Source organism: Chelonoidis abingdonii, chromosome 7 (assembly GCF_003597395.2).
Source record: "Chelonoidis abingdonii isolate Lonesome George chromosome 7, CheloAbing_2.0, whole genome shotgun sequence".
Classification (NCBI taxonomy): domain Eukaryota; kingdom Metazoa; phylum Chordata; order Testudines; family Testudinidae; genus Chelonoidis; species Chelonoidis abingdonii.
Genome location: NC_133775.1, coordinates 81549614 through 81575299, shown reverse-complemented (window position 1 = coordinate 81575299; position 25686 = coordinate 81549614). Strand labels below are relative to the sequence as shown.

Here is a 25686-nt window from a genome sequence, read left to right as displayed (position 1 = left end):
GGCTGGAATGAAGAGATTGTTTTTATTAGGATTTAATGGTGGAGCTCCACTGACTTCACTGGGGCTCTGCACAGGTGAAGGACAAAGTTAACACACAAGCAATTGCAGGATCGGGGTGTAAGTGTGCGTATGGGGGGATGACAGATTGCTCTTGTTAAGGTGACAATCTTGAACATTTGTTTTGAGTAACGGGGGAGGAAGACAGTGGGAGGAATCCAGAAACTGTCCCCATTCTAAGCCAGCACACCAGCTGCTCTATTTTTTCCACAGACTGCTGCTCAGCTTATGTGGTGGGCAAGGAGAATGCTTCAAGGAGAATCAGGCAAAGCCATTTCAAAATATGAGAGTTTCAAAAATAAAGAGTTAGCTACTTTTTTTGCTGCATCATATTTCAAAAATAGCTTCATCTACAGAGGCCACGTTTGCTTTCTTCATTTTTCCTCAGTGAAAGTTAGCACATTGTTGGGTGTTTAGTTAGGAATATTTGTAACTCTCAGCAGTGAAATTATGAACTCAGCAAAGAGCAGAGAGCTCTGATTATGATTTGCTGTCCGAAACCTATCGTCACTTTTAGAATAACCGAATTTGAATGTTCTAGTTATTAAAAATGAAGATGGAAGGTCATTAAAGCCAGCTCTGGTTTGGGAAACAACCTTAACTTTAGCTCTATGTCAACACCTGTCCTCTATTCAGAAATCAGTTTAATCCCAGCTGCTATACAACCATCCTGCTAAGCCAGTGCCATTATTATAATTTATTATTACATATAAATGTACATGGCACTTCATAGATAAACAACAAGATGATGTCATTTCCCCTTCATCTCCAACCACAGACCCTCTTCTCCATTACTGTACATAGTAAATACACCTCTTCACACTTCTGTCTTCACATATAGGCTAGCAACCCAAACAAACATTTCACATTCCAACAGTCCTTGACAGCAAAAACCACAAACATATCCTCTTTATTTGTCCACAATTTCATTAAGTCAGAAAGCCCACACGTTCTCATTCTACCTCCATATTATATTCCTCACTACAACTCCTCAATCAGTTTCTCCTCATATAGCTCTTATATTCCATCATTCCAGTCATATACCTGCACCCTCTCCTGATCTTACAACATGAAATACATCAAATACATCCAGTTACTGATCTAGAGTTGATAGGACTTAGGGTTGGAGTTAAAGTTGTTTGTGGTACAAATGTCCTTATCACCACATATTTGCTTTCCAACTGCAACTTCTTTCCCACGGCTTTCAAACTTATTTTTGTAACTACAGCATTCTCACTTTTTTCAAAATGTAGAATTACTTACCGAATAAACCTTCTCTTATCTAAGTTTTTTGGGGTCTTGAAATAAATTATTTGATTAATTATCCCTAAAATGACATTCCATAAAATAATTTGCAATTATATTATCTGATGTAATGACAGTGTTGCTAACTCATGTGAGATTTGGTGTTTCCCTTAAAGCCCCAACTGCCAGAGTTAAGTGATTGCATGAGACTATCAGCTTTCACTGTAAACAATGAAATTTCTAGCCCTCGTTAGTGGAGAAAAGCTTGAAAACATATCCCAAGTGGGCTCCAATAGCTCAGAAACCACAAGGCACAAAAAAGAGAGTCTTAAATTTGTTTTAATATCTCATGATTGCTGAAGCTGGGAGTTGGCGATATTCTACCAATAAAGCTGTTTACACAAGATAAGCAATGGCACTCAGATGGTTTACAGAACTCAGACAAACAGCTTGCTCCTACCTTTGCACTGGAAGTGATGGGTTGGTGTTGTGAGAAGCAGTCTGTCTGCCATGTCCTCTGGCCCACTGCAGCGTGCAATCCCTGGCTCTTTGTACCCTGCCTTCACCCATTCCGAAAGCCAGCGCAGACTGCAGTCACAGTTCAAGGGGTTGGTACCCAGAGCCCTGGTGATGTAAAACAATGAACTTTTTCCTTTGCTGGCAAGCAAAAATAGCGCCCCCTCCCAAATGGCACATTTTACCCATCTCTCCACATTAACTCCAAAGAACTGGAAACCTTGATTCTAAAGAGCTGGAAAGAAAATTCTTTGATATTTAACAGAATTTCAATGTCTGATGTCTCCAAACAGGCCTTAGAAGATGTATTTGGGCAAAAGTCATAATGGTAGAAGTGGGTCATCAAATTTTCATTCTCACCTCATGGCTTCATTTGTGTTCATTCCAAGGCTTTGTCTAAACTATTCACCTTTTAGTAACATGGCTGTGCCACTACAGCTGTGTTGCTAAAAGATGTGCAGTGTAGCTACTGAGAATCCTGTGGCACCTTATAGACTAACATGTTTTGGAGCGTGAGCTTTCGTGGGTGAATACCAACAGGACTCCACTGGCCATCACATACAGCCCCAGCTAAAAGCCTTCCAACACATCATCAGGGATCTACAACCCATCCTGGACAATGATCCCACACTTTCACAGGTCTTGGGTGGCAGGCCAATCCTTGACCACAGACAACCTGCCAACCTGAAACGTATTCTCACCAGCAATGCACACCGTTTTACATGGGTAACTCTAGCTGGGAACCAATCCATGCAACAAACCTCGATGCCACTCTGCCTAATATCTACACCCAGCGACACCATCACAGGACCTAACAGATCAGCCATCACCATACTGGGTCATTCACTGCACGTTCCACCAATGTAATCTATTGCCATCATATTGCCAGCATCCCCTCTGCTAATGTACATCGGCAAACTGGACAGTTCATACGTGAAAAGGGATAAATGGACACAAAAATCAGATGATCAGGAATGGCAATATACAAAAACCTGTAGGGAGCCATTTCACCTCCCCTGGCACCAACGGGTTTAGCAAAAAAGCAACTTCGAAGGACCAGACTTCTAGAAGAGAACCTCGCTGATGCTTCGTTCTCGTCGCAGAATTTTGTACACATTATCAGTCTGGACTAAACAATACTGTGGAATGGTGAGCTGTGCTCAATTACAGAACCAGTGTTCTCCTCCCGTGTGAGTTTCACACCTTCTAATATGCTAGAACCAGGGCCCATCCTCCCTGATTGAACTAACCTCGTATATCTCTAGCTTGCTTGCTAGCATATATATACCTGCCCCTGGAAATTTCCACTACCTGCGTCTGACGAAGTGGGTATTCACCCACGAAAGCTCACGCTCCAAAACGTCTGTTAATCTATAAGGTGCCACAGGATTCTCTGCTGCTTTTACAGATCCAGACTAACATGGCTACCCCTCTGATAGTGTAGCCACTGTTTCTTGGCAGGAGAGAGCTCTCCTGCTGACTAAAAACATCCACCCCCAATGCGGCGGTAGCTTTGTTGGCGGCGGTAGCTTTGTTGGCAGGCAAAGCGCAGGTCACACCAGCGCTTTTCGTCAGCAAAACTTTTGTCGTTCGGGATGTATGTGTTTTTTTCACACCCCTGAACAACAAAAGTTTTATCATTTAGTTTCCAGTGGAGGCAAAACCCAAGTCTCAGTCTCAGGCCTTCTATCTTCTGCTATCCCTAGAACACTGACTCCATGCCTCTCTGACTGAACAGTCTCTCCCTGTCTCCTTCCTTAAGACTAACCTCTTCCAACAATCCCTTCTCATACCCTTCTTCTCATCATTACTCATCAGAGTTGAATAACTTACTACTGATCATTTATTCAAGAAATTGAGCCCATTTCCACTTGAGCGATATCTACACACACAGAGTTTCTCTAAATGTATTATTTTAACCTGACAAAATTCAGGTGTTATTTGTTTGCTTGTTTAAACTCTATGGTCTGAATGATAATATTCCACGTTAATCTGTCTTGCTTAGTTATCATTTTTAAGACACTTTTTTTTTAATAGAAGTAATCTCATTGCAGGCAGTGGCATTACACTCATGAAGTAGAGTTTGCAATTGCAGGTTAATTGTGAAGACACATTTTCTACCTCAGAAACTTTCATCTAAATAAATCAGGACAACAGTTCATGATAGGGTGAGTCAGTGAGTTATTGATGGATATCAGCAAATAATGTAACGGCTCTGTAAATTATTATTTCAATTTTTAAGTGCATCTGCTCAGGGGCAGCTCTATGTATTTTGCCGCTCCAAGCATGACAGTCAGCGGCTTTCAGTGGCGTGCCTGCAGGAGGTCTGCTGGTCCCGCGCCTTTGGCGTACCTCCTGCAGGCAAGCCATCAAAGGTAGCCTGACTGCCGCCCTCACGGCGACCGGCAGTCTGCCCTGTGCTGTTTGCCACCCCAGGCACGTGCAGGGAGCCACCCCTGCATCTGCTTTAGTCATGCTCGTGCCCATTTTTGTTTGCTTATCGCAAACACTCAAGGGATTAAGTTTTACTGGCAAAAGTTAGCAGGAGGTGACTTTCAAAGTCACATGCACAAATTTTTGCAGAAACTAAGCTTTAATTTTGAACATCTAGATATTCTTGGGGAAATGCTTACGTGCTGAGCCAATCAGGGACCACAAGAACACCATGTGAGCTGTCTGATCAAAACAAAGAATTTGAATTGGACTTAAGCACAAACTTGAGAACTCTTCCTGGAAAGGGCTATTTCCTGCATTAGGGTATAAAGTTGTAAAATGTATTAATGAAAGACCTCTCTCTCTCTCTCTTTTTTTTTAACCAAGTTTTGGTTTGTATTTTTAAAACTGTAGAGATGGGTAATATCAGGCATGAGAGTTGTTACATTTCTATTTTTCAAACTGCTATGAAAATGCATCAAAAGTAAGTAGCGGATTTCCTGTTCAATAATGAAAGTGAAATATGATCTAAATCTGCTAAAAGTAACTTTTTACATAAAAATCTGTAAGATTTGAATTAGAGATATTCAGGCAACAAGCTGAAAGAAGAAATAACATCTCCACATGAGCGAGAGAACCAGTCTCTTGAACATTTTCTAAATGGATGTCTGTTCTTCTTCGGCTTAATTTTTAATAAAAATATATATGGTGAATTTATTGCTTTTTCTTTTTTTAAAAAGAGGGACTGGATAGCCCTCATAGACCACGCACTAATGAGGGTTTCACAAAACTCTGGAATTGCACTAGTTTTTTGAAACATGACATTGCTTTCATTCCAGCCAGCAAACAGTTCCAATTAAGTTTGTGTGTGGTACTCTGTTGATGTGAACTGCACACATGAGAAAACTGGGACAAGCCTGAGACACTCAAACCTACTTTAAGGCTGTAACCCAAGTCACACTTTAATAAAGGTTCCCAGAACTGGACGGTTAGTGAACTAACCCACTGTGCCTCAGAGGCTGCTATATTTGAGAGTGTTAGTTATTTATGGATTGCTGCCAACTATATTTAAACATCATTGTTGGAGTTTGGAGACCAGGGTTCTGTTTCCAGCTCTCTCATTGATTCATTGTGTGACCCTGGCCAAGTCACTTAAACTTCTGTGTCTCAGATTTGTAAGTTTTTTAAAACAACCAAATATATTTCCCCTTGGCCTGAAATAAATCCCATGTAGCAGAGATGCATGTACTTGCAACCACAAGATGGGAGAATCTATTGGTTTGTTTTCCCATTTAATCGGAACTGTTTTCTCATAACCAAGGAAGGAGGCAGCACTCCCAGGGAAACAAATTTATAGTAAGCTGCACTTTGCTGGACACATTTCTATTTTGCTTCTGGAAAAAACAAGACGATAAACCAAACCAACAACCTAGAATAATAGTGTGTTCAGCTTGGCAAACTTGTAGAATGGTTCAGGTCTTGTGCTAAGCTAAACCAGTGGCTCTTAGCCTTTCCAGACTACTGTACCCCTTTCAAGAGTTTGATTTGTCTTGTGTACCCTAAATTTCATCTCAGTTAAAAACTACTCACTTACAAAACCAGACCTAAAAATAAAAAAGTGTCACAACACACTCTTACTGAAAACTGCTGACTTTCTCATTTTTACCATATAACTAAATTGTAAAATAAATCAATTGGAATATAAATATTGTTCTTACATTTCTGTATATAGTGTGTGTGTATATATATCTATCTACCCACACACACACATATCAGCATAAACAAGCCTTTGTATGAAATTTTAGTTTGTACTGACTTCACTAATGCTTGTTATGTACCCTGTTGTAAAACTAGGCAAATATCTAGATGAGCTGATGTACCCTCTGAGACCTCTGCACACCTGCCATACCCCTGGCTGAGAACCACCATGCAAGGGTACACTCCCCTCAGATATTTTTTTTAAATACTAGTTGTTTAGGACTATCTGATCCAAACTAAAGGAGAAAAACTGTTTCTTTAGAAAGAGGCTAGGGATAGGTCACCTCTGGCCGGGAGGATTTAGGGATAATTCCACCAGAGGCAAAAACAATGAGGAGTCCGGTGGCACCTTAAAGACTAACAAATTTATTTGGGCATAAGCTTTTGTCGGTAAGGGAAATCAACGCAACTCATCCTTCAGTTTGCTACCAGAGTTTTAACAAGAGGCTTTCCTGTGAGTTGCTGGGAGTCCCATCCAAAATAACACTGTGTGAAATGTGAAATAAATGCAGCCTATTTTTCCATTTCAATGAGGCTGCAGAACAAACAAAACAAATGCATTGATTTTGGAGGTAAGACCCAAACAGATGAGCAGATGCAATGACATCAAGCCAGGCCATGGAGCCCATGTGCCTCACAATTAGGAGCAGGAGGAAAGAAAGAAAACAAAATCCTGTAGAGACTGGGGTTTTCAAAGAAGCCTAACAGTGGCAGGTGCTCAACTCCCATTAATGTTTAGTGGGAATTGTTTGTCCAACTCTCTTAAGCTCCTGGAAATCCTGGTAAAAAACGTGAGCACTTGACCAAAGGCAGTTTAAAAGAAATCAGCTTTGATGAAATGCACATTAGAAGTCTATGAAGTTACTTTTTTGAAAGCAATGAAGGGTTTTAGCCATGCAATTCTCTTACTTTAATAGGCAGTCACACGACTAAAACACTGTAAACTGATCTGGGCATTTACAGGCATCAAAAATCTACAGAAATTTTGACTTGGAAGGAATTATTACAGGAATGATGCAAACTGCTTTTTGAATTTTAGCTTTACCCCATGAATCAGACTACAAATCATTTTTTAAAATAATGTTTTGAACTCAAGCTTCTTTTGGATAAAAACGTTCAGACAGGATATTAAGAAAGGAAACCCTACTAAATTTGTTGATACATTTCTATGGGAGTGACTAATGAAACAGCCCTAGACAGACTCAACTGTAGAGTTCATGGGTTCAATCCTATCCAGGGCTCATTCATCAAAATTAAATGTGTACAGCAGCAATGCCTGAAAACCCCCAAATCCAGCCCCTTTTGTAGCTCCATTGCTTACAATGGAAAAACTCCACGGATGACCTTTTGACCCCATCTGCAATGAGTTGACCCACTTGTGCAAGGCTAAATCAAAACCCTACATTTCAAAGTTCATGTAGAAATTACAGTTAAACATTTAACACTGGACAAACCCCAACACACACAAGGTGAGAAGGAAATCACAAAACGAACACTGAAACATACAAGTTAATCAATCTCTCTAATGCAGCTTGAAGATGAAGCTGCTATATAAATGCTAGGAATAATTTTGTTCCATAAGCTGTATAAATTAAGAAGCGTATTTTTTACTTTCCACTAATTTTTATGTACCACAGCATGCTTGTTTCCACTCACTTCTCCTTTTATTTCTTTGGTCAATACAACAAAACAATTCCTGGAGGTTAATCATCTCATACTGCTATGAAACACAAAGGGTCTTTGCAATTAAGGGTAGATTTTTTTCCTCTCAGATTCACGTATTCCTCATTGAAGGGTAATTAAAATAACTATAGATGAGATGAACTAGAGATAGAGAGCACTGTGGAGGGCATAGTTTATTTTTATAAGTATCTAACAAGGGCTTGAGTAAACAAGAGATGAATCAACAGGGACATGAATCTGAGCTGTTTATATAAAGAATATACGAATCTCAGACATATTTTTAATAATGTGTTCTTTACTATGCTTTTGATAAACTATCTGGGTGAAGCCCTCACCAGGGAGGGCTGGTACTGCGTCAGGTAGTTTTGGATGTGGATAGCACACACAGGCACTGAATGAATGCATGGGAGATCTCAAGCTTGCTTTGTCAACTTTAAGGCTGCTCCCACCCTAGCAAATTTAAAGCTTTTTTTTAAGCACTAGTATAGAAACTAGTGTAGACAAAGCTCAGACATTTTTATCATCGTGTCAGAAAAACACTAAGTTTGCTTGTGAAGACACAGCCTCAGTTGGAGAATATTCACGATCGTTACATTGGCACAGATTCTGTACTAAAAGCATATATGTGTGTTCCATAGATAAACCATCCTGTCTCGATGGAGCTAAATATATATACACACACCCTTCAAAAATCTACTTTAAAAGAATGCTACGTTTGCAAAGCAATTTTGGTGAAAATCTTTCCCTGTGTTTTGAGCAGCTTTGGAAAGTAGATTAGAGTAGGCTAGATCTGAGTATTTAAGTTTCCAATTTCAAACCATATTACAGCCGCAGCTGTTGCAAAAGGCTTTGACCAAAAATGTGAAACATTTTGTCTACACCAGAGAACTGTACCTTTGCAATTTACAGTGGTCCATTTGAGCCATCATAACTTGTAACAATGCTGTGTGTCCACACTAACAGTTTTGGCTAGGCTAACCCTGTTCAACATCTTAACACTCAGCATCTCCTCCAATGCATTTTAAGTTCCACTATTTACTATGGATTCACACTGTTTGCAAAGAAAGTGTCTCTCACATGTAAAATTTTATTCACTCACAAGATATATGCAATTGAAGCATGGCACTTTTTTGTTCCGTTTATTTGAAAATGCCACAGCTACAGACTCTCTCAGGAATATGTGAATTCCAGAGACATCTATCTCAGTGTTCATAAAATACATTATTTTAAATTGCTTACAGCTTTATTGGTGAACTCAACTTCTTCAATTGTGCCAAAGACACTGGCCCTCCTAGAGTTACGGAAGGCAAATGTTTCTTTAAAGAAACAGCCGAGAACAATTGCACGGTAGACTTTAATTGTTCACTGAGAAAATTATACCCTAGACAGGTCTTAATTATTTTATGGATCCTACTTATTACCATTCATTTATGCTTTGTGTACTTTACACTGTCAGCAGCACATACTTATAAACAGAGGGGCTACATCGACTGTGCTGGGCCAAAGGGGATTTTATGACTCTCTAGGGTGAACAGTTTACCTAGGAAAACTGTGCCTCCACTTAGTTTAATGTAAACGCCTAAGAAAACCCAAACAAATGGCACATGACACGTTTATCATTTCAGTTCTAAAAATGCCCTTAGATGCCAGCTTCCCCAGTCTGGAAGGTGTCACTGCATTTCCAAGTAGAGACAAAGGAATTTGGTACAATGACCCTGAATTCGTCCCCGGACAATGCCTAAAATGAATTTACTATACTATGAACACAGCATAGAATACAAAAATCTGTTATACACAAAATGTAATTAAACATTTTATCTAGTACACGCTAAAGTTTGAGGCTTGGATTTGAAACTGAATTAGGGTTAAAGCTCAGGTTCAAATTCATGTAAAATTGTGTTGAAATCCCTTTAATTGTTCACACAAGATTCTGTCCCAAATAGTAACATTTAGTACGTATCACTATCCCTTATTTTGCAAGGGGAAACTGAGGCATGACACTGTTAAATGACTTCTCCCACAGAAACCTTGAATCTGGGACTAGGACCCAGGTCTAGAATTGAGAAAACAATGAAAGTTTTGGTTCATTGGTAGTTCTGGAGGAAAAAAAAGTCAATTTATTGGTTGTTGTTTCGGGTCCAACAAAACATCATTTCAAGTTGGAACTTAATTAAAAAATAAAATAAAATTGAAGGAAATTTTGAAACAAAATAAATTTGCAAAATGTTTCTGCATATGCCTTTTAAATATTGCCCAGGTCTCCTGACTGCCAGGATATACCAGTCTGATGCCTTATTCACTGGATTATGCTACCTCCCATCCTGAAGGATGGACATTTCAAGAAATCTGTTTTTGCAAGCTATTTGAACACCCAAGTCATAACTGGATCTGAACTCTGGATCTGGCCTGAAACCAAATCATAGGAGTATGTCTGAAGCCTCACAAATCAAAAGTAAAAGATGACTGATTAAAATTTACCAATTTTGGTCCATTTCTAGGTGAGTGACTGGTCCAAGGCCATTAAGGAAGGAAGAAAGTGATGGGAAAACTAAAACAGACATTTGGATTTTCTTCTCTTGGAAAGAGCAAATATATTTCGTGTGTATGGATAGTGTGTCATTTTTAGAACATATTTTATATGCATGTGTGGAGTGGAATACACAAAAAGTTCACTTTCATTATTAGTATATGTGAATTATTAGTTCATGTACAAGATACTATATTGACAAAATACAGTAAGTAAAACATGAGATACTTATTATGCACAGAATCCACATATAAGTTACTTAATGTTCTTGGTGGCTGGCTTCCTGACTCATGCTCAGGCTTCTGGACCATCATGCTCTCTAAATTTCACATGCAAAGTGCTAGATGACTTATGCACAAATGCCATAAAAGAGGAAATGGTCATATTATTCCTTCAATTGTTTTTCCTAACAATTTTTTTTGAGAATAAATAACAACCAGTCCAGGCATTTATTTAATTTAATTTGAACAGGTAATGTCTGAATAAAGACAGTAAAATGCAGAGAGAAAATTGGCACAACTCAGAATAGTTTAGAAACTAGATTAGCAGCATAACCTACATTGTGTTAGTAAAATAACACAGTCAGAAATATTAATTCAGAGCATGGGTACTTACAGATGTGAAAGGGACACAAGGTCATTAAAAGAACCTTCGGGAACACTGGCAATATCATTACCATGAAGAGTCCTAGAGCAGGGAAAGAACAGTAAGACATTAGAACACTGTATTGTCCTGCTCCACCCCAAAATCTGAACAAATAGTTAGCTTTGGAACCAATATTTAACTGTCCCCACTGCAGAAACCCTACTAGCTTCATAATCCACTAGAGTCAGTGCTTTGTTATTTGTACTTTTACACAAAGATTTAATAAATAATGTTATCTGCAGTTAAAAATGTTACTCATTAATTTTTAATGTAAAAGGTGTCTTGCTTCTTTTTTTTTTATTTAAAGAATCAATATCATTTACAGGGCCACCCAGAGGATTCAGGGGGCCTGGGGCAAAGAAATTTTGGGGGCCCCTTCCATAAAAAAAAGTTGCAGTATTATAGAATACTATATTCTCTTGGGGGCCCCTGCAGGATCCGGGGTCTGGGGCAAATTGTCCCACTTGCTCCCCCCTCTGGGTGGCCCTGATCATTTAAGTATATTTTCTTTAAAACAGAAAAATAGGAAAGCATCTTTTCCTCCCTGCCACAGACACCCTTACTGCTGCACAGAGTCCCATTAGCTGAAAATACAAAGAAATCAAAGGAAAAGAGGGAATGTGAAAGATGAAATTAAACATGGACTACAGTGGAACTCCAGGAGGGAGTGAGGGTCCACATGTATAGATATATTTGGAGGATCAGGGCCTACATTCCCACATCAGTAGCATTGTATATACCAATATGCAGTGACAGGCAAAATACTTGGAAATCAGTTCTTTGAAGAGCCTGTCCACCTTGGACAAGGAAACAAGCTCCTTCCTAGTATGACCAGAATATAAGCACAGTCTTTCCTAGAAGGGTTCTAAATGTTTCTCAGACCATTTGAAAAAGGTATTTTATTCCCCACCTCTTCCAAGAAGTGTATTATTTCTATTTATATGGATGTCTGGAAGAATTTTTCTGATAATTTGTGGAACACGAAAGGTGCTACAATAAAGGTAAGTTCTTATTCTAAATATATACTAATATATATATATATAGTAATCAAACACCACAATCTGGATTGAGGGATCATAATGCTATACAAACAAACAAAAATGCACTTCTTGCACCAAAGATCTTACAATCAAATTGAAAGAGGTGGCCCAAAAAGTGAGTGCATCAGGCTATGGGAAGGAATATAAGAACAGTCATATTGGGTCAGAAAAAAGGTCCATCTAGCCCAGTATTCTGTCTTCTAACAGTGGCTGTGCCAGATGCTTCAGAGGGCACGAACAGAACAGCACAAATTAACGAGTGATCCATCTTGTCGAGTCCCAGCTTCCACCAGTCAGAGGTTTAGGGATATCTGGCACATGTGGTTGTATCCCTGACCATCTTGATTAATAGCAATTGATGGACCTATACTCCATGAACTTATCTAATTCTTTTTAGAACCCAGTTATACTTTTGGCCTTCACAACATCCCCCAGCAATGAGTTTCACCGGTTGACTGTGTGCCGTGTGAAGAAATACTTCCTTATGTTTGTTTTAAACCTGCTGCCTATTAATTTCATTGGGTGACACTTGGTTCTTGTATTATGTGAAGGAGTAAATAACACTTTGCTATTCATTTTCTCCACACCATTCATGATTTGATAGACCTCTATCATATCCCACCCGTAGTCATCTCTTTTCTAAGCTGAACAGTCTCTGTCTTTTAAAATGCTTCTCATATGGAAGCTGTTCCATACCCCTAATAATTTTTATTGTCCGTCTCTGTATTTTTCCAATTCTAATATAACTTTTTTGAGATGGGGTGACCAGAACTGCACACAGTATTCAACGTGTGGGCATATCATGGATTTATATAGTGGCATTCCCAATGCACACCCATTGGAGCTGAGGCCAAACTGACCAATGAATGACACGCACCTCCCTGAACCAGTGAGAATTTGGGCTTTAGGCTTTATTGGTCCTTCACAAGCCATGGACTATGCTACATGTTCATCTACTGGTACACTACTGTTTCACATATATTCAGATACAGAAATTCTCAAAAGTAGTCACAGCAGAAATGGAGAGAAAACACACCAGATCTTGTAAATCTCCCTAATGGTGTACATGGACAAGGAGCAGCTTTAGTTCCAGCCTTGTTAACGTTGCTGAGATTTGCAACAGAGGTCATCCATGTATGGGGGTGTATATTTCCTGGACGTGCACTCTCTGCTGCTTTGGGTACCAGTACCCTGAAAGCCTTGTTTTCTCACTGCTCTGACCCTGAAGCACCCTATTAAGTGTTTGACCCATCAAGAATAACTTGTGGCACTGACAACTTGAGCTGAATCATCAAACAATCCACTTCAGCTGGAAGGAGGAGCAGTTCAACAAACAGAGGACACTTATTAAGAAAACTAAATATGAGCAACTCACTGGGCGTTACATGGCAGCCTTTACACAGTAAATATTGTTATTGGCATAGGGACTGCAAGATTGGGCCTGTTCATGAACTACTGAAAAGTCAGAAGTGAATATAATGCCCTTGAACTAATTACCATTATAATGAGTTCACTACTATGTTACATTTCTGATCTCTGCCATTATTTTTTTGTATGCCACAAATGGGGGATACCTAATTTGCAGGCAATGGTGCAGTGGGAATGGAGTATTTATACTGATTTCCTGGGTTGTCTTAAGCTTCCTTATTTTGTAAATATTTAAATGAAAGCTGAGTTCAGCTTGTGAAAGCCTAATCCCATGAGGGGCTCAACACCCCCATAAAGCCTGGATGCAAAGGCTCCCACAGTAACTAATCCATGTTGAGGGTGCTCAGATGTCACTGGAGATCATAACCACCCTGTGTTGTGTGTCTGTATATTTTAGGTTACATTTGACCCAAACAAGTCTTTAAATATTTTGCCAGACATACACACACATTAGTTCTTTTCAGATAAAAAAATAATGAAAACTAAATTAGATGTCTAACCATGACCAGGACACTTACATTTCAATTTGTGCCGCTTCCAATCAACTAAACAATACTGCATAAACTGGATATAAAAGCAAAGTGGTCCAGAGGAAGAGCACCTGTTGGGAGTTTTACCAGCACACAGTATGCTATATTGATGGGAATGTACCTTTCCCACAGTGTATGTTTTTCTATATTTACATGCACTCAACTACAGTTTACATTTCACTATATCAATGATCCTTCTAGGCAGCAGTTCTGAACATGTAAAACTGGTGGAACATTTTGTAACTCATTTCATGACTGGGTCATCACGTTATTGCAAAAGCCATGCTAATGACTGGGGCCTGGATTCTGCAAACACTTACATTGGGGCTTAACAGTAAACATGAGTGGTCCCATTCATGTCAATGGGGATTGCTCATGTGCCTAAAGTAGTGCACGTGCATAAGCACTTGCAAGATGGGTTCCAAAAGAAGAATAACAAAAAAATATATGAGTGAGAGAGACAGAGAAGCTGAGCAGCACAGCCAGAGAGAGAGAGAGAGAGAGAGAGAGATGCCATGAAACATGTAATTAAATTATCCATTCATGGGTATTCTGATTTTCACATATGTATATTCTATTTGTTGTTAACAGAATAAACATAAGGAAAGCAGAAGGATTTGGAAAGATACTGAATCATGCATGGAAGAGGCCAGTTGCCTTCAGAGGCAAGCACAGCTCAAGATGATGAAATATCGCACATACTTTAAAAAACAACAACCAGCAACAACCCTGAAAAGGTGGAAATTGTTTTGCTGATGTTTTCTCTTTTAAATTCTCCTGAGAACACAGCTAATACATGACAATAACAGATTGCACACTGTCACTCGGAAGCACTTTCTCCCCTCTGGAGAATTGATTTTTAATAACAACATAGATGACATGTGGCAAGAGTTGTAGCTGACACCAGAGTTTTGTAGGCCATAATAAATCAAATCAATCTGGAGGTTTCCAAATGTATAGAGCACAGACAGAGACTCCCTTTCGAGTTTCATTTCACTAATGTTGTTTTGTGCAGGACTGAGAGGGCTCAGTGTTATCTCCCTTGAAGCAGGAGGTTCTTCTAAGATTTGATTAGCAGTTCTCCAAAGAAAGCCAAGAGCCAGCATTTGAATTTTTAAATGCCACCCTTTTTTTGTGTTGCAGTCCAGGCATGACCTGTAGAAACTGAAATTAAATTATGACTCGGCTACTAAAACCCTGGAGTGACCAACAACTGGGAATGGAGATATAGTTAGGAGTGCATGCCCAGTGCGAAGAATGACTTTAAGAATTTGCCATAACAGCACTCACCCACAGCCACCAGGAACCTCTCCAGACTGACTGAGCCCTAATAATTATATTCAGCTTTTCTATATAACCTTCTATTGAAGGATCTCAAAGCACTTTGCAAATACTCAGGGCATTCTTTGAGATGCTGCAAACCCACAATTCCAGAAAACTCAGCAGCATCTGCAGCTGAACAGCAGCTCTGAAATCCAGATCCAAATTAATTAGGCCTCACAACATCAGTGATACAGCTACGTATTAACCCTATGCTACAGATGGGAAAGTTAAGGCTCACATAGGATGTTTGTGACAAGGACAGGAAACAGAGCCCAGAAGCTCTGACAGGTAGGGCTGTGCTTTTGCCACCTGACCACCTTTTCCTCTCCAAACGCACTAATCAAACCCGGCTTGAAATCTGTATAACAACCAATGTCCAACCGCTAACCATTCTCCTTTCCTGTTTTAGTCTGAATTGATGACCTTAGACTCTAAAATGCAGGAATGACCACATATAACGCTAATAGAAAAGAGCATGCCTTCAAAGTAAGGAAGAGAACATGATTTCTTATCTTCAGCCCAACTATACTGCAGAATGGAAACACACAAGAGGCTAAAATTTCAGGAGCTTACATGTAATATTTAATTAGGAGCAGAGGTTTGCAAATGAATAGTCACAAGGATTACAAATGGCACACAGAATTTTTTTACCATTAAACTACCAATTAAGATATAGCAAAATGTTTTGGTCACAACTAGAGCTAGGCAAAAAATGTTCAGTGAACAGTAAATTTGCCTGGCCAAAAAAATTTTTTGGGGGCGCTAAAACTATCTGTGAATTTGAGTCAAATTGAGTTTCAACTGGAAAAAAAAATGAATACAGTTTTGTTTGAAATGAACCTGTCTCCCCCCTGGATTTCCCATTTTCACCATTGAACTGAAAAATCAACTATTTGCTGAGCTCTAGTCACAGTCAGACTTAATGGTTAGAGGCCTATAAGAAAAGCTGAAGCTCTCAGTCCAGTGACCAGTGGACAAATGACCTCCACCCAATTGGCACATTCACTTATGTCTCAGCAGAGGCCAAGCACTGAATGCACATAGAGATTTCACTATTCTTCTCACCAGGGCAGGATTTAGCACCTTGAAAGGGCAGTTTGGAGAAGATCATGCCATGGGTGCCCATGACGTAGCTGTTTGGTGGAGAAAGAAAAGTCTTCAATCTCCAAGGCTATCAGTCTGGCACTCTTCATGAGCACTGCATTCACTGAGTACTTAAAATTGAGCATAATAGAAAGGTCAGAGCTATGGGAAGATTTTCGTTTCCTAAATCTTACTCCTCCAAAGTCCCACTGCAGCATTTTAGCCAGCAGTAGCAAACCCCTGGACAGCAATCAGTCACTATCTGCCAAATAGCTCTGTAAGGTAAGTGGCCAGTGGGCTGCACAGTACAGTTAGCTCTATCCCAAATCCTCTTATTTCGGATGGGAGGTGTGGAGATAAATAACTCTCAGTGCTCAGAAAATACTGCCCTCTAGGGGCATTAACCATCTCTAAGCCTCCTTACCAGCCTCGCCCTTCACAATCAATTATTATTTATGTGATTATGGCCTGAAGGATTTTCCTTAACAGTAACATGAGGAACTATAGTTTGAACGTGAAGAACTACCACTACTGGAGTAACCCTGGTTTACTTTCCTTCCCACTGTCTCATTTAAGATGTAGAAACTTGTCATCTCTACAGTTTAGCAGGAACAAATCAATGCAAGATCAAACCAAAGCGGACAGACAGTTACGTTAATAACAAAAATACTTGACATCTCTACTGCTGTTTTGAACAGAAAATCCCAAATCACTTTGCAAAAGTAGGTAAAAGTGATATGCTCATTTTACCAGTGGGGAAACTGTGGCACAAGGCAGGTAGGAATCCTGCCCAACTTCACACAAGTCAGAGGCAGAGCTGAGAAAAGAACGTAGGTTTCTTCATTCTTGGTTTATATTATGGTAGGCCTGGGTGATCAAAGGACTACCTTGAACAATGATGCAGACAAGAATGGTCTTTTGCGATAATAATACATGTAAAGAGGATTTGCTGGGAAATATCTAGAGGGAGGTGAATGAAAATCTGCCCCCCAAACACACTGTTCCTGGAATCTGAAGTTCAAGGCCCAAACTCTATAAAGTAAAGACTGAATTTATGTGGCAACACTGTTCACTGTTCACACTAAGTCTTTGGAGAGAAAGCAAAGTGTAGACACAGGCCTGTTTAGGCAGTTTCACTTACTGAGGATATCACAGTGTTGGCAGGGAACTGTGCAGCCTATAAAAACCCTGATCAGGAGGGAGACATGCAAGTCTCTGTGCAAGAGAGGCGATGACTGAAGAGCCACGAGCCTAGAGTAAGTGCTTTTTGTGGTCCATGGATGTGAAGTATAGACCCAGTGACCTGAACCGTGACACTCAGATGTGGCCATCCCATTGGTGTTTGAAATCTGACCCCAAAACCAACTTTACAAATGGATCCCTTTCTTTACAATCAAAGTTGTGGCTACAAACAGCCCTAAACTTGAGGGGGCTTGAAATCCACATCTGTATTGCACCACTTGAACTTCACTCTTCTAAGAAGAAAGAATATGAAGCTTCATTTCTTTTACAGCAGGGGTTCTCAAACTGGGAGTTGGGACCCCTCAGGGGGTCAAGAGATTACTACATGGGGGGTTCACAAGCTGTCAGCTTCCACCCCAAACCCCGCTTTGCCTCCAGCATTTATAATGGTGTTAAATACATAAAAAAGTGTTTTTCCTGTATGGGGGGGGGGGTCGCACTCAAGGGCTTGCTGTGTGAAAGGCATCACCAATACAAAAGTCTGAGAACCCCTGTTTTACAGTACTTGAAAGTTCCTCCTACACTACACAACCTAGGGAGTGGAGTTTTGTGACCACTAATCTTGACCATTCTGCTGCTTCATGATATACCAGAACTTACTTAACAAAGGGGAAAAATATTCTCCTGCAAAGCCCCCAAACCTTAACAGTGGTTATAACTTTATATGGGTAGTTCCAAAATACTTTGTAACTGAAGTCAACGTATCTTAGATTGACTAAGACTGACTTACTTCATATCCTCACGGCACAGGATTGACGGACGCCACTCCCCCGTTGACTCCGCTTCCGCCTCTTGCCCTGGTGGAGTTCTGGAGTTGATGGGGAGCACATTTGGGGATCAATGTATCGCATCTAATGCGATACACTGATCCCCAATCGATCGATCACTACCCACTGGATAGACATACCCTCAAAGTCGTGTATCTTCTCCAGACTGAGGGACATTAGAAAAATGGTAGTGCAAGCAGCTTAATGTGAGCTGAGGTTTCATCTCTGAGCATAAATATTTACTACATGTAGTGTAGACCACTGGTGACATGGGGAGAGATGATCCCCAGAAAATTCATAACAATTGCAATTCTCCTTCCCAATATTTTCTTTTGCTGATCATTCATTGGGTTTAAGTCATTTATTTGCATCCACATTGCCCAAGTAAAAAAAAAAAGATGGAAAGCCTGTTTCTCCTCTCCATATAATACTCCTGGTCACATGGTGCTGACTCAACCCTTCTCCCAACTATTAAACTGCATTATAAACAGCTACAAATATTAAATATTTGTGTAATGTTACTTCTCTATGTAAGTTATAGCTTTGGTTGTCACGGGTATGTTATACAAGCACAGATGGGGCAGGAGGTGGTCCATGGTGATACATTATATGGTCTATATGAAATAGTTTGAGAGCCCCTATTATACAGCATCACTGTCATCCTTATATATGTTTGATCAGTAATTTACAATTATAAAAAGAGAGATCGATGCAGGTTTGTATATGGTGGTGGTGGTAAATTTGAGATGAAGGACATCCCTTTACAGGAGGCACAGTTCTTGTGAGGTATGATCAAAAGAAAATTTCCTTAAAGGAAAAAATTAATGTTTTTATTGCATGCTATAGCAAGGAGGTGAAAAAATAAAGCTGAGGTGTAAACCATTAAATAAGGTAAGAAGAGTTATGGATTGTCTTGCACAATCAAACCGTGTATCATTATTACATGGTAGATCATCATTTCCCTCTGATCTGAGAGGCTCTCATTTGTCACAGCAATTCACAGAGCCACAGGTATGAAGTATGAAAGTAAAGTACACAACCAGCCTGTTGCAGTCTTTTCCCTGCCATGTGAATGTTTCTGTTCTGATTCTTGATTGCCATTGAGTACCAGGTGAGCAAAACATCTTGCAGAGTAGAGCTGTGGTAACTTAAAGAGTTTTGCCTGCTTTCTGCATTCAGTATGCCCTTCCCCCCATGCCCATCCCATGATTTTGATCCTACTCATAATATGCTTTCAGTGCATCGTATCACAGAGGGGATTCTCATCGGCTGGCCCATCTTGGCAACCAGCTTAGGCAGACAGCTACCTCCAAATCTATGTCACACTGCTTGCCAACCTTACCATTCTTGGGAACGGTGAAAACAGATACCTATACCTATACTTGTAGAAGCAATGAATCAATGTTGCAGGCGCTAATTTCTCAGCCTGACACTTCTTAATTTGGCTCTCCCATGCCAGAATATTACAAAGCCATATGTCTGTCTGGTATAATCATCTGTGTTCACACTGGTTTCTGTGTACTACATCATCCAGGAACTGTCCTGTGAAATTCAGTAGGATTCTACAGAAGTTTAAGCCTTGTTAAAAACTTTTACAATTTAAAAGAGACATTCTTGTTACAGCTTCTGAGGTATCCTCTAGAACAGGTGTCAGCAACCTTTCAGAAGTGGTGTGCCAAGTTCACTGTAATTTAAGGTTTCGCGTGACAGTAATACATTTTAACATTTGTAGAAGGTCTCTATGTCTATATTATATAAATAAACTATTGTTGTATTTAAAGTAAATAAGGTTTTTAAAATATTTAAGAAGCTTCATTTAAAATAAAATTAAAATATAGATCTTATCAATTTAGTGTGATCCTTGCCTGGGATCCTTGTCTGGGGTTCCAGCCACCAGCCCTGCTCAGCCTGCTGTCAGCCTGGGGTTCCATTCACTCAGCTGGCAGTGGGCTGAGCGGGCCAGTGGCGAGCTGAGCGGCTCAGTCCGCTTCCGGTCTGAGGTTCTGGCTGCTGGTCACTTGCCAATCGGGGTCCCAGTTGCTGGCCCCGCTCAGCCTCCTGCCGGCCTGGGTGAGTAGAACCCCAGGCTGGTAGTTGGCTGAGGGGGGCTGGCGGCCGGGATCTCAGCTGGTAGGAGCTGGTGGACGGAACCCCAGACCAGCAGCGGGCTGAACGGCTCAGCCTGCTGCCAGTCTGGGGTCCCGGCCACCAGCCCCGCTCAGCCCGCTGCCAGCTGAGTGAATGGAACCTCAGACCAGCAGCGGGCTGAGCGGGGCTGGGGGATGAAACCCCAGACAAGGATCCTAGGCCCTGCTCAGCATGCTGCCAGTCTGGGGTTCTGTCCGCCAGCTCCTGCCACCCGGGATCTCGGCCGCCAGCCCCCCTCAGCCCATTACCAGACTGGAATTCTGCTCACCCAGGCTGGCAGGAGGCTGAGCAGGGCCAGCAGCTAAAACCCCAGACTGGCACCAGGCTGAGTGCTGCCGGCACCCCACTGAGTGCTGCCAGCACCCCAGACTGGCAGCGGACTGAGCCGCTCAGCCCACAGCTGGTTGAGTGAATAGAACCCCAGCCACTCAGCCCGCTGCCACTCTGGGGTTCTGTCTGTAGGCTCCTGCCAGCCGGGGTCTCAGCTGCCGGCCTGCTCAGCCTGCTGCCAGCCTGGGGTTCCCCACACGTGCCGTAGGTTGCCGACCCCTGCTCTAGAAAATTATACCCATGCTCTAGAGTTCTATCAGTTTCTATAGGCCACAGCGGAATAAATGGAGAAATGTTTTCCTCCATTCTGCACAGGCTCCTACCATTTTGTGTTCCAACAGACAAATACACTGTAGGCTGTTCCATGGAGACCTTTCTTGCTCATTCTTGTCCCCATAATATTAAAGCAAGGACATTCATACTGAAGGTATAGGGTTACTCTTTGCATATGAAAAAGCTTACCATTCACCTGCATCACCTAGATGTAAAGGGAAATCATGCCTCACCAATCTACTAGAATTCTCTGAGGGGGTCAAAAAGCATGTGGACAAGGGGGATCCAGTGGATATAGTGTACTTAGATTTTCAGACAGCCTTTCATAAGGTCCCTCACCAATGGCTCTTAAGCAAAGTAAGCTGTCATGGGATAAGAGGGAAGGTCCTCTCATGGATTGGTAACTGGTCAAAAGATAGAAAATGAAGGATAGGAATAAATGGTCAGTTTTCAGAATGGAGAGGTAAATAGTGGTGTCCCTCGGGGTCTAGACTAGGGCCTGTCATAGGTGTGGGAAGTAGGGGTTCCAACTGCTGGAACCAGCTACTGACCACAGATGCAAGGTCCCGCATCATGGCTGCTAGCCCTGTGCTTGGAGGTCCTGGCTGTCAGCCCTGCTCCTGGCCACACACGCGGGGTCCTCGCTGCTGGCTCCACTCCCGCCTGCACATGGTGTCCCGCATCCCAGCTGCCAGCCCCATGCCCACCCTGCTCCTAGACGTGCATGCAGGGTCCCAACTACCAGCCCTGCTCCCAGCTGCGTATGTGGGTCCTGGCTGCCGGCCCCACTCCCGGCTGCGCACACAGGGCCCCAGCTGCCAGCCCTGTATGTAAGGCTCTGCTATTGGCCCCATGCCTGCCCGTAGCCATGGCGCTAGCCTCAACTCCTTATTCCTGTCCTTGTCCCCACTTCTAGAGACATGGCCCTGCTTCCAGCCTCAGCTCGGCGGAGGATGAGGGGCAATGGTAGGGGGCGCACGAGGCAAAATGTTTGGGGAGAGTTTTGCTGGCTTTCATCATCCCTGCCATAAAAGCATTCTAGCACCACTGGGACCAGTCGTATTCAATATATTCATAAATGATCTGGAAAAAGGAATAAACAGTGAGGTGGCAAAATTTGCAGATGATACAAAACTACTCAAGATAGTTAAGTCCCAGGCAGACTGCAAAGAGCTACAAAAGGATCTTTCAAAAGTGGGTGATTGGGCAACAAAATGGCAGATGAAATTCAGTGTTGATAAATGCAAAGTTATGTACACTGGGAAACATAATCCCAACTATACATATAAAATGATAAGGTCTATATTGGCTGTTATTACTCAAAAAAGAGATCTTGGCGTCATTGTGGATAGTTCTCTGAAAACAGCCACTCAATGTGCAGTGGCAGTCAAAGTTAACAGAATGTTGGGAATCATTAAGATAAGATGATAAGACAGAAAATATCATATTGCCTCTATATAAATCCATGGTATTCCCACATTTTGAATACTGCATGCAGATATGGTCCTCCCATCTCAAAAAAGATATATTGGAATTGGAAAAGGTTCAGAAAAGAGCAACAAAAATGATGAGAGGTATGGAATGGCTGCCGTCTGAAGAGAGATTAATAAGATTGGGACTTTGTAGCTGAGAAAAGAGATGACTAAGGGGGATATTTTAAAGTTCTATAAAATCATGACTGGTATGGAGAAAGTAAATAAGGAAGTGTTATTTATTCCTTCTCATGACACAAGAACTAGGGGTCACCCAAATGGTTTAAAACAAACAAAAGGAAGTATTTCTTCACACAACGCAGAGTCAACCTGTGGAACTCTTTGCCAGAGGATGTAGTGAATGCCAAGACTATAACAGGGTTCAAAAAAGAACTAGATAAATTCATGGAGGATAGGTCCATCAACTGCTATTAGCCTATTAGCCAGAATGGACAGAGATGGTGTCCCCAGCCTTTGTTTGCCAGAAGCTGGGAATGGGCACAGGGGATGGATCACTTGGTGATTACCTGTTCTGCTCATTCCCTCTGGGGCACCTGGCATTGGCCACTGTCGGAAGACAGGATACTGGGCAAGATGGACCTCTGGTCTGACCCAATGTGGCCACTCTTATGTGTCAGTTGGTACACGATGTGTTGCACAGAAGTACCAGTACACTGAAGCTAATTGTGTGAAAATATTTATGGTGTACTGAATCAAGTGAAAGCCACCTGCTCATTAAAAATCCTGCTGTCATCGACAGCATCCTAATAAGCTGTAACCCAGACTTATTGAACAAGTATTACTTACAGCACTCGAAGAGACTTGAGTCCATTAAATGCATGGGTTGGAATACACCGGAGGCTGTTGTAGCTCAGGATCCTAGGAGAATCAGAAAATGCAGTTGCAGTGTTATATGTTTCTTTGCTTATTTTGCTACTAATTTACTTAAGAAGCACTATGGAAAGCCAACAGTTTACATAACAAGAGAGATACTGTTTTTTTTGTACTGAACAACAATTAAAACTGATGCTGGAACCACTGATTACTTACAGTGTTGATAGCTGAGTCATGTTGATGAAGGTGTAATTGGCCAATATGCTGATGCTGTTGTTGCTCAAGTCACTAAAGAAATACACACAGCAGATACATCATTTATACAAATGACTTTAGAAACAAGTCATTTTTAATATTAAAGCAGACTCAAGCAGCAAAGTAAGCAATTTCAAAGCTAACCATTATCAATTGCCATCATCTCTTATAATCAGCCTTGGAAGAATCCTACAGCAAGGCACATCAGATTATTTCTCTATGAGTCTCTCAGGCATCTTCTAGAGCACATTTTCAATGCATTGCAACATAGCAGTGGATGTAAAAGAAATTTCTGGGCAGAAACTGGACAGGTGAGACATTCATAAGTGCACAAAGAGTTTATCACATGGATCTGCAATTTGTCACATTGATATCACCTCCACGGGTAGCATGTACGTATTCTGTATACACATACACATGCAACTACTGCAGAGTACTAGGGTGAACAGAGTCTGATTGTTGGGATCTATTTTGAACCTACAGTTACGACAACTCCACTTCTTATGCATCAAAAAAAGAAAATGCTTTGTTAGGTGCCTTCATTTTTTCAGTGCTATAATATCATAAGCAATGGTTTAACCATAAGAAATTGACATCTGCCTTTCAAACCTACCAGTGTTGTACAGGTAAATCTGCCACACCCAACTACAGTCACATAGTACATAATAGTTTTACAAATACTTAAAGGAAAAATGACTGGCAGAAAATGAGTGCCAAACGACAATTCCCCATATTCCACTCAAGACATGTGAAGGAAAGAATCATCTAATTTTGCTGGCGTTAAAACCATGCATTTCTTACATCAGTGTCAGGTGTCTGAAGGTCGACAGCTCCTTTGGCACAGCTGTTAAATGGTTTCCTTCCAGATATCTGAAAAAGAGTCACATTTTGATGATTAGGCACACACATGAACATGAACTTTGACCAGGTCAGGCTGTGTCCCTTGTATTTTTTGGGAAATGTAGGATCTATTAGAACTTTAAAAGTAGTAATTAGGGGTGGGATCTTTGAATCATTACAGCTTTGAAACTATACTAACAAGTCACTAGAATTTATTTGCTTTGCAAATCCATAGTTTCCAGTCCAAAGCATCATAGTAGCTTGTTGGTGGTTTTGCTCAGAAATTTAAAGTGAGTATAGCAAGGACCCTTGACCTGCAACTCAAATAAAAGCTCATTTAGTTCTTCATAGAAGACTCTTATAGAAGGACGAAAAAAAATCACACATGGTGTGCCCTTGGTATAAGGTTATATTTAATTAAAGTTTTTACAAGCAACTCCAAATGCTAATTGACCCCATTAGAACAATTTGTTCCCTCTGACTCCAAACAGCTTGTACAGACAGTGTTTAAATAAACCCTTGTCTGGTATGTTGCATTACTTGATATTTGTGCATCAGAACCTCACTTATTTCAATAGGGCCAACCCAAACATCCGATTATTTTAGAAAAGTTTCACTGCAGTATCTCCTGAGACTTCTTTTTTATTATTATTTTTTTTACAATCTACAGTAATACAGGGAAAGAAAAACACAAATCATGGTTGATTGTTTAACTCCCATTTGTATACACATATACACCCCTCCAAAATCTCTCCTACGCTCAGCACGTATATTTAATACAATAGACTGTATTTCCAGGTTAGGTACACACTGCAGCGCCATTGAAAAAATGTATTTTTTTTTAAAGACAAAATTAATGTTGTTCACAGGAATTCACTCTGCAGAGCAAGAAATCTCCTTTAAACACAGGAGGAATTTTATATGGCCAGGAGTATATCAATATAAATATTATCTATTTAACACCAAATACATGACAACAAGTTTTTAGCCCTGGAAGGTTCTACTTATATCTGAGAACATGGTCAATCTTGGGCATGTAATTTTCCTTAACATTCATGTATGCAGAAATCCCCACATGTCAAGATGTGAAGATTATTCCCTAAGATTAAGTACTAAATGCACCAATCATTGGACAAGAGCTACATGTATACACACTATACATGCTGGACTATAATGTTCTCTTCCAAAGTTATGACCACTTATTCCTTAAACACATTTCATTATTTAATGAAATATATAAAGATTGTAATAGCTCTG

General features: G+C 40.7%; 1 protein-coding gene across 1 annotated transcript in view; it reads right to left on the bottom strand.

The window, feature by feature from the left end:
• The window catches only part of SLIT3 (slit guidance ligand 3), an 811806-nt gene that overhangs the window by 122563 nt on the left and 663557 nt on the right, over nt 1-25686 (bottom strand). The window contains exons 21-25 of the mRNA XM_075068072.1: nt 24391-24459; nt 23551-23622; nt 23308-23379; nt 10835-10906; nt 1763-1926 (exon numbers count right to left, since the gene is read on the bottom strand). Of these exons, the coding sequence (XP_074924173.1) occupies nt 1763-1926; nt 10835-10906; nt 23308-23379; nt 23551-23622; nt 24391-24459 (449 nt within the window). The remainder of the gene's footprint in view (nt 1-1762; nt 1927-10834; nt 10907-23307; nt 23380-23550; nt 23623-24390; nt 24460-25686) is intronic.